The sequence below is a fragment of the Pterocles gutturalis genome, unplaced genomic scaffold, assembly GCF_000699245.1.
Source record: "Pterocles gutturalis isolate BGI_N339 unplaced genomic scaffold, ASM69924v1 scaffold29985, whole genome shotgun sequence".
NCBI classification, from domain to species: domain Eukaryota; kingdom Metazoa; phylum Chordata; class Aves; order Pterocliformes; family Pteroclidae; genus Pterocles; species Pterocles gutturalis.
The window spans coordinates 1-9,705 of NW_010141785.1; the positions used below are offsets into that span (position 1 = coordinate 1).

A 9,705-nucleotide genomic window follows, 5' to 3' on the forward strand; every position below is an offset into this window, starting at 1 on the left:
CTCTGGGTAAGTGGGGCACCCCCGGCCCCCCTGGGGCCGCCGGTTCCGCGGGCGGAGGAGGGGGCTGGGATGCGTCCCAGGATGGGGCAGAGCAAGGGGGGAACCCGGCTGCCCCATCAGGGGATGTGGGGGGGGCGGCCCCCCGAGTGCGAAGTGGGGTGCAGTTTTGTCCTCCTTTAGGTCAACTATCAGCTTATTGATAGCCCCCCAAGAATTTGCCCGCGGTGTAGCTGCCCAAGCCTTGGAATTATGCAGAGCACTCAAAGTAGCTGGTGAGCCACCAGGTTGCTCTTCATTAGCTCCGCTTAATTTACCATTTTCAATCAGATCTTTTCCAAAATAGTTCCTGAGCAGGCCGAACAACCTAAGGGAATCGGTGCCAGTGGGAAATGAGATGTGGAAAGTTAGCAGGGAGCCACAGTAGTTGATGGTAACTTCAGGAAACCTCACATGCGAGCCGAGGGTGAGCAGAGGTGTTTGCTGAAGGAGGGTCTGCCTGGGAGCTCCGCGGGGCCAGCACTGGGCTTCAGAGCTGCTTTGGCCCATTTGGAGGCACATGCACCAGAGCCCTGTCCTGTCCTCATCAGTGGCTAAATGAGTATTAAAAGCTGCTGGAGGGTAGTGTGGTTTTAAAAGTGTCTTTTGAATTCTGCTCCTGATGCAGGAAAACACAACAAACCCAAGCTGGGCAACTGGCTTTGTACTTGAGCATCTATTGACTGGTGTATCAATGGGCATGAATGTCAAAACCTAGCAGGCCAGACAGACGTTGTAGTATAGGATACATGTGCGTAGCCCTGCTGTTAGCATACAGAGATGATTCATGTAGTTTTGGACTCGGTTCTTCAGCCTGTATTTGGTAGGCAGGGCTTTATATGCAATGAAAATGAAATCCGTTGCGCTGGGCAGTGAACTGTCTCCAGAAGGAGACTTTATTTCCAATAGAGTCTTCTGTCAGATCAAAATGTATGCTGGGGCAATCAAAAATGAAGTGTCTCTATTTCTTTAAAAATACTGTGCAGTGCAAAGCACATCTATATGTTGGAAACGGTATGAGAGGGACTACGCATACTTAATATGGTGACCTAAGGTGTATTCAAAAGGTAGTGTCAAGTTGTGCAACACCTGACATACTTTTATTGTTTCACAGGCAAAGCAATAGTTCTGTAATTCGATCAAACTCCCCAACAACAACATCTCAGATTATGGCCAGAAAGAAAAGAAGAGGGGTATGTTGCCTTTAATTCTTTTCCCATGTGACAATTTGCATGTGCACTGTGATTTTGCCCTTCAACATTTTTTTATAAACTTTATGTGTTTTGTTTTTTTGGGAATAGATTATAGAAAAAAGGCGCCGTGATCGTATAAATAACAGTTTATCAGAGCTGAGGCGGCTTGTGCCAACTGCTTTTGAAAAACAAGTAAGCCTTTTTTTTTTTTTTAATTCTCTATCTCATCTGGCAATGTTAGTTCTCTTGTAAAACTCATTAAAATAATATTGTGTGTGTCCTGATCTGGCACAAAGCAGGCATTTCAATAAAATGCTTTCTTGTGGCGAAACTATTAGAAACATAATTCATTATAAAGCTGAAAAACATTTCCATTCTTTGGCTTGTTTTTCCCTTAAGGGTATCTGTGTTCATGTTGCCTCTGTTCTTTCGATGAATTCCAGTAGTGGTTTTGTTAAAAATGCGCTTCACTCCATATTTTTTTTAAAAAGACAAACCCAGTACAACTCCCCCAAACCTGTATGTCAACTAGCCTTCTGTCTACATCTTCAAAGATGATCTCCTTCACCCCTACTTTAAGAAACTTTTATTTTTTAATCTATAATTTCAGTTGCAAACTAATCAATCCAGTTTCCTGACAAGGGAACAGACAGTCTGGATTTTTCAAATTTTAAAATGAAACAGTGTATTAGGAAGGGGAACAGGCTCACATCATTTGAGCTAGTAAAGTCAGTGATATGTTCGAAGACTTTCAGTGAGAAAGTACTCAGTGGGAGGGCTGGAAGGATCCAGCTAAATTTGGTTCAGCTCCTTGGTCATGAAATTACAGACCAAAATCTTAAAATACAATCCGTCCTGTAAAAAAGGGCATATTGTTTATGCCATTCAAATTAAATTATTTATTTACTTTTCCATATCTTGATTTTTATTTTTTGGGTTTTGATTTAATATTTAGCCTTGTCCCTGTTTTGCTGGATGCATCTGAAGATCTATGGATATGTGCATTTGACAGTACATTTCAATAAAAAGAAACCAACTGAAAGCAAAGAACCTGACTTCCTTGTAATAGTAAAATAAAAAACAGAAAGTAAACTTTGAGAATACGATTGAGAGGTGCTGAATATCTGTGGTAACTGCGTGGCAAGCACTGCACCATATTAAGTGTGTTACATCTCTGGTCTGAACAAAAGCTGGCTAAAAAATTTTAAGCATTGTAATAATGGTGAGAGCATCACTTATGTCACCTGCAATACGCTTTTAATAACTGGTATTTGTAACTGTGCCCTTGTGTAGGTTCTGTCAAAACAGAGTGACAGAGGTATTTTCAGCTAGATAAACAGGGGCAAGAGACAACAGTTGTTTGTCCCATTTTATTGTTTACTTCTTGAAAACCACAAACATTATAAAACAAGTCCTATAGAGCCTTTGGAAATTACCCAGTGCCATGCAGTTTTTAGCTATTAGTCACTCTCACTGAAACGGCTTGTACTGTGTCTATGGAAAAGATTAAGTCTGAGGAAACTACAGGATACAGTCGCATGTAAAATGGGGAATTCTGCCCATAAATTCACACGTGTATCAACCTATGTACGAGGAAAGTACCAAAAGCAGTAAGTGGATTTAAAAAACAAATGTACCAGAGTAAAAATGAGCATGCACGGTATTTTTTTCAGAAAGCCCCACCGTTTTTCTGCAGTAAGCCGAGGACAAAGTCATCAGTCCTTCTCCAGCTCCTTGACATTCAGCTCACTGAGGTTTCTAAGTTGGAGTTTTAGTTTCGCTTCTGCCTGCCTCCCTTCTTCTTTCCCCAAATCACAGCTCTGATCTCCAGAGTCCCTTGCAAAGATTAGCACAGGCCACGTCGGGCTGTGGAGGAGGAGGGTGGCAGCCTTACCTAACTTGCATGCCTGCAACCTGGGCAAAGCTGGCTGAAGCCACAGGACAGCCGACAGGTGGCCCAGATGATAACTAGGAAAAAAATTTGGCTTGCAGGATGTGATCTGCTGGTAGCTGAAGCTTGTGTGGCCCTGGTTTTAGCTGATGCTAAGGGAAGATCTCCTGCACCCGAATAATATTTGTGTGGTAAACTCAGTCATCTGAGTGTGCCCCAGATATTGAAGGGAATGTTACCATGCAAAGTAGTTTTATTTCCAGATTATTATATCGATACTACCTTTTGAGTTGTATTTTATACTTTTCTAGCACCTATTGTATCTCTGTGAAACAGAAACAGAAAAAAATTTTGCAGGCAGAGGAGCTAACCTCTTTCTTTTTCACAGTATTTATCTTCACGTCCCTGCAAACTAGGCCTCTCACTAACTTAAAATACCATGGACCGTGTGGTTGTTTTTTCAGTCGAGAATGAGAATAGAATATTCAGCAGCCAAATGACATGCCGAAAATTAATAGGCAATTAAGAAAGAGGGATACTTCTGGGTGTGTGCCCACAGGGACACCTACTGGCAAAAGCAGAAAAAAAATGTTGAGTCAGGGTCTTCGTCAATCACTGTGCAGACCTGTCCTGCCAGTTCTCCATTTGTGTTTGTTGTTAAAAAGAAAGACCAGAAAGTTACCTATTTCTCTCATTTCATGAAGATGTCATCTCTACCCTGTCTTCAAGGTTAGAGCTATATAGCCTTGATAAAGCAAAATCATACCGCTACTTCTTGTAGCACTCGAGAGGAGACGGCATTAGTCTTTAGACAAAGTCTGGGAGGCAGATGCTCATGAAAGAATTAAGCCGAGAATGTCCTAATGATAGGGGAAATTGAAACCATAAGGCTGAGCTCAGTGGAAAGTATATCAAATTAAAGTTTCTAGTATTTGTAAGCCTTTATTTATTTGAGTCTCTTATCGCAAAGGGGTCTGCCAAATTAGAAAAAGCGGAAATACTGCAAATGACAGTGGATCATCTGAAGATGCTGCAGGCGACTGGAGGTAAAGGTAAGGAGCTGACAGTTTCTTTTCTAATATTTGGGGAAATCTCAGACAAAAAAAAAAAAAAGTGCTTTGAGGAGCTGTGATAGGCGTTTCCAGATTAAAGGAGTGGTAATCAATGCTAATGGCAGGATTGAACTCGTGGGAAAGAACTACGGGGACAAAAGAAGCACTTGACCCTGGGCTTGTGTTTGCTTTCATAACACTGTGGGAGTAAAGGCTTCATTCACAGGCAGCCCAGTCAGAGATTTGTTTGGGGTTTCCAAAGAGCACTGAAATCTGCACAGGGAGACAAAACAAATACACAAACACCAAACATAAACAGGAGGTTTGTGGCAACAATTGTGTAGCACAAAACTGATGCTAAACCTCATTATCCAGCAGCTATACCCAAGGAAGGGGATGAAGAGGAACTTTCATTACTGTTTATGTATTTTCTTTGTTCTGGAAAGACTTTTAAATGTCAGGTTAGACCATTGCATTCACCAGAACAAAACTCAGTCTTGCTGTGTGCAGCTCCAGGGATCTGGCAAAGCAGACAGCTAGCAGTGCTCTTTGTGCCCATATTTACGTGCTGTATTTGTGTGTCAGAGGTCTGGGTAGCTCCCTGTCCATGGGTGCTGGCATGACGCAGGGGCTGCGCTGGCTGACCCACTAGATCATCCGGCTGCTGGGAGTTGAGCACGCGTACCTCGCTTGTGCAAGCTGACAGCCCTGAGGCTGGAGGCCAAATGATTTCAGCCACCCACGAGGTATTCTGTATAGTCATGATTTTGGAACTTATTTGGAGTGAAAAACTTGCTGGCCTCCTGTTAAGCACGATCCCACATCCCGTGCCATCAACTGTGATTATGGTTCAAATTGGTGCAATTGAAACCAGACGATTTTTTTCATTGACCCATTCAGAGGGATTGGAATTAGATGATCTTTAAGGTCCCTTCCAACCCAAACCATTCTATGATTCTATGAAAGGAGGTGGCTGCTGCTTCTCTCTCTTCCTTTGTTGATTAAACTCAAAAGTTTTTGTCTCATGGCTAAGTTACTGCTCGTCTCTGTACCTTGCAGCAATTACAGAATTTAACTTCTAACCAGCTTATGCTTAGCAACAAATGGTTATAGGAAAGCGTGTCAAAGGCTGTTGTTTTATTTGTGAAAATCAACACGAAGTTGACATACATATTTTCTAGGTGTTGAGAGGCTTTTGCCAAGAGTCCATTTAAGTGTGAAATTTATGGGTAGTTTGTTCTACAAGAGGTGGAAGGGTTTTTCTTGTCCTTCAGGAAACAGGTACACCTCTTGATTCCTTGGAAAATGTGCAAAATTAAATCTTAAAAAAAAAGTTAATTTTTAGATATAAAAACATCCTTTAAAAAGCACTATTTAGTTGGTAAGCTACACTCCTGAAAGTTACAAAACGCTGGAATTGATTTTGCTTGTGCAATTTGAATTCAGATCCTCTGTGCATGTGCATGATGGTGCCGTCTTTAATTGCATGGTTGCATGCTGGCTTTCCACAAGCTTCTGTCTCACTTCGTGCATGGGGCGATAGACACTCAGCTGCCGAGGGAAGCGGTGGTTGTTTCGCTTCCTCCTCCCTGTGTGACGCGCAGCTGCATTATCCCAACCTGACCCTCACTTCGTGCTGCACATCATTCCTCTGAAAAGCTGCAGCATCTCCCACCCCTCCAATGTCTGCACCGACAGTGGGAGGGCCAGGAGGTGAACCCGATGGGAGGCCTATTTCAACAGGAACCCTCCTTACCCTGCCTCCCCCCCCTCCAAAAAAAAAACAGCATATGGGGGATTATTTTATAACTGGGTCAGGTCGGGTGGCCCAGCTACTGGGACAGGGGACAAAATGCCTGGGATGGGCACTGCTGGGTAGAGAGAGGTGTCAGCAGAGCCCAGGCCCCTGGCTGCAGCCAGGCAAGCCGGACTGTGTTAGCAGTCCCACATCCTGCGGTCTCTCCCTCCATCTGATGATGCTGCATTGCCTTTCCCTGTCCCAGCTGGCACCAGCATGCCTATGGCTGCCAGAGCGTGGTGTGGGGTAGGACGAAGTGTCAGGGGTGTGGGGAGAGGCGATAGGGCTCACACCCGCATGAGCCCACTGCTGCCGGGCAGACGACCGGGCAGACGACTGGAGCTGCCTTCACACCCCGTTTGCTGCTCGCCGTCCATAGCCAGTGGCACATCAGCGTGATGCCCAAGTGCTTCACAAAATACTACGACTTTATCTTCTCCTTCTGACCCAGAGATAAGAGTAATCTCACTGTGTGTATTAAGAAACTTTAAGAAAAAGAGGTTTATGAGTTAGTACTGGGCAAAGTTTAAGCCTGTGTTTCCTGCTTGCTTAATGTTTTACTTCGCAACCTAAGTAACCACTTTAAATATAATTTCTTATGGTGTTTTTAAGGCAGAAATTTGTTTTATTTGCAAGTGTAGTTATTCCCACTTTGTAACTTGTCTCCTGAGATAGAGACTATTTTGGATCAGCAAAAAAATGAGTTCCCTATTTTTTTTCCATAGACAAAAGCTATTATTGCAACAGGGAGGAATGGGTCCTGATACCCTTATGTTCTCCTGCGTTGAAGGCTGTGGAGAGCTCGTCCTCTCCCTCCTTGCACAGAGGACACCCATGATGGGGAATGCCTGGGGCTAGGAAAGCCGGGGTGGAGTTGGCTGCTGCTCAGTGTGCTGAGCCCGAGGTGGGCCTGGCGGAAGAAAAGCCGACGTGGCTCCTGTCCCTTCTCTGCTTTTTGGAGCTGCCCAGGCAGGCAGGCTGCCACCTCTGAGGTCCTGCGTGGACTCCGCATTTCCACCGCCCTGACACGGGTGCGGTCAATGGTCTCCTGTTCACATTGAGTTATTATTTTGGCCTGGGACCATGGCTTTTCGCTGACCATGCAAGCAAGCGCAAGGGAAGAGTAATTTGTCAACAGCAAGTCATTTGCTGGGACCTCAGCGTGGTTTTATTGTGGCTTCACGGCAAATTTAGCTTGAGTGACTGACGCCTGGGTCAGCAACATGGGTTAATATAGCTCAGATGACTTAGCCGGTATCCTGTGTGCAGAGCAGGTGGGTTACCAGGATAGCTGAAGTAAAATCAAGACTTACCATTCGCAACAAAATGCTGGCATGTACGTGTGTGGGTGGTGGTGGAGGATGTTCTTGGGTTTTGGAAAAAAGCAAGAAACAACATTTTTAAGTCTCTCTCAGAAGGGCGCAGCCAGCAAACGGGAAACCTGGAAAAGATAACCGTCAAAACCAAAACATAATGGAGCCTGAGAGTCCCAGCTCTCATCTCCCCTCTGTTTTCATGTCTCGGCCACCATAGGAGACTGAGAGGGAGCCCGGAACACCAGTGCTTTGGGACAGCTCATCACAGAGCCAGCAGCTCAGACTCAGGGGAAGCTGGTGACAACCACATCCCTCATGTCTCCTCTGGTCTGGAGGGAAGGAGGCCGGGAAGCCCTGGCTTGAGCAGCGGGCTCTCAGGACTCCCAGGCTGGCTGACATGTGGCCAGAGCCAGGAGGTGGCTTTGGCTGCGCATCAGCCCCTCTGAAGCTGCCGGAGGTCCTGGAGCCTCCGGCACGGAGGCCGTTCCCTGCCAGGCTGGCTGGCACTGAGGCAGGTACCCTGCTAGCTTGCCACCACTGGCCTGCCTGGCGTTTGTTTCTCGGGAATTCACCCAAACCACAGATCACTTGGTTGCAGAGGACCTGGCAGGAAAAAAGCTGTGAGGAGTCAGTGCTTGCTGAGACGAGTCCTTGACCCCTTGTGCCCACCGATCTGCTGGCCAAGCTGGAGCTTCTTGCACTGCCTCAAATGAACAAGGCAGCCTGTGTCAAAATCACTATCGGAATTTGGCAAAAAAGGGTATATAGCAGGCAGGGGATTTGGGGCAACCTCTATAAATGTGCCCAAGTTAATTCTATAATGCAGATGTGCAGCAAAAGAAAGGCTCTTTTCTTGCTTGAAAGCTGATAAAAGTGAAAACACCTATCTAAGGTGCTAGCATTTTTCAGAAAGACTGAGATTATTTCATGCCAAAGAGTGCAAGGCCTGATGCAGGTATTGCTGCCACATTCCATAATAAGTGCACTTGATCATTATATAGTAACACACATCATAGTCACACATACATAAAAATTTTCACTGAAAGCAAGAGGAAGAAACACCATGCCATCTTGGGAGTGGATAGGACAATATTCCCCCAAGGAGACTACAGTTAAACTAAAATAGGAAAATTCCAAATACTAGAATAGGTTTTTGTAGCTGATGAGCTGCAACTTAAGCACAGATCTGATGCTAGACCCTTTTAGAAAGGGAATATCTTTTCATGTGCATTTAATAAGACAATTCTTTTTTTTTTTCAAATGCTTTTTGTCCCAAGCCTGTGGAGCTCCAGTTGCTGTTTGTTGAAATACCTCATGGACCATATGACTGTCAGCCTTCCATCTCCAAATTAGCAATGGCATTACATAAAACGTTTTCTCAGTAAAGCTTTTTATTGTGTGTGTGCAGAGTCATGACAAGATGTTTCTAGTTTGTAGTTAAATAACACCGTATGTCATATTGTCTTAATGACTCTGTGAAGAAGATGGCACCCTGGCAGCAGTTGCAACAACTATCTCACAATGTCGAGAAGTAGTTTGAGAGCATTACTGGGAATTCAAAAAGGCAGGGTAGTACATGCAAGCTCTCTGATCTCCAGCTTGTTCCTTTGTGGGAATAAACATATCATTGACACACATGTGCAGGGTCAATACTGCACGGCAGCAGTTTGCTGAGGAATTTCAGGAGAGGCATCATATATCTTTTTATTATCACCAAGTAGTTATGGACTTAATTATTTTCATCTGTATATCATCTGTAAAAACAACTGCAGCCTATTCCATTACAGGGATGGTCACACAAATCATTTACAGATCAGAGAACAAACTTTTTGCATTGCAAATCTTAACCTGTAGAAGGGAAATCTAGTGGACTAGGTTAGCCGTGTCACCTAATGCTGGCTGGGAAGCCAGCTCGACACTCAACACATCTTTTTGCCCTCCCCTTCCAGGTTATTTTGATGCTCATTCTCTGGCCATGGATTTCATGAGCATTGGTTTCCGGGAGTGCTTGACAGAAGTCGCGAGGTACCTGACGTCGGTGGAAGGCCTTGACACGTCCGACCCCCTGCGCGTTAGACTCGTGTCTCACCTGAGCACCTGTGCCTCTCAGAGGGAAGCCGCTGCCATGACCTCCTCCATGGCCCACCACCACCACCCCTTGCACCCTCACCACTGGGCAGCTGCCTTTCATCACCTCCCGGCCGCTTTGCTGCAGCCAAACGGACTCCATGGCTCCGATGCTGCCCCGTGCAGACTCTCCTCGGATGTGCCCCCCCACGGCTCTGCCCTGCTCACAGCCACCTTCGCCCACGCCGACGCTGCGCTCCGAGTCCCCTCCGCTGGCAGCGTTGCTCCCTGTGTCCCTCCTCTCTCTACCTCCCTCTTGTCCCTCTCTGCTACTGTTCATGCTGCAGCAGCA

The 9,705-nt window shown here is 45.4% G+C and overlaps 1 protein-coding gene across 1 annotated transcript; it reads left to right on the top strand.

Annotated features, from left to right (window-relative positions):
- Positions 1-1,150: 1,150 nt before the first annotated feature.
- On the top strand, positions 1,151-9,702 carry HEY2 (hes-related family bHLH transcription factor with YRPW motif 2; the record flags this gene model as incomplete). The annotated part of the gene is made up of 4 exons (XM_010084152.1): positions 1,151-1,229; positions 1,338-1,421; positions 4,091-4,172; positions 9,236-9,702. Coding segments are annotated over 4 exons (712 nt in total), but the record flags the coding sequence as incomplete, so codon positions are not given.
- Positions 9,703-9,705: the final 3 nt, after the last annotated feature.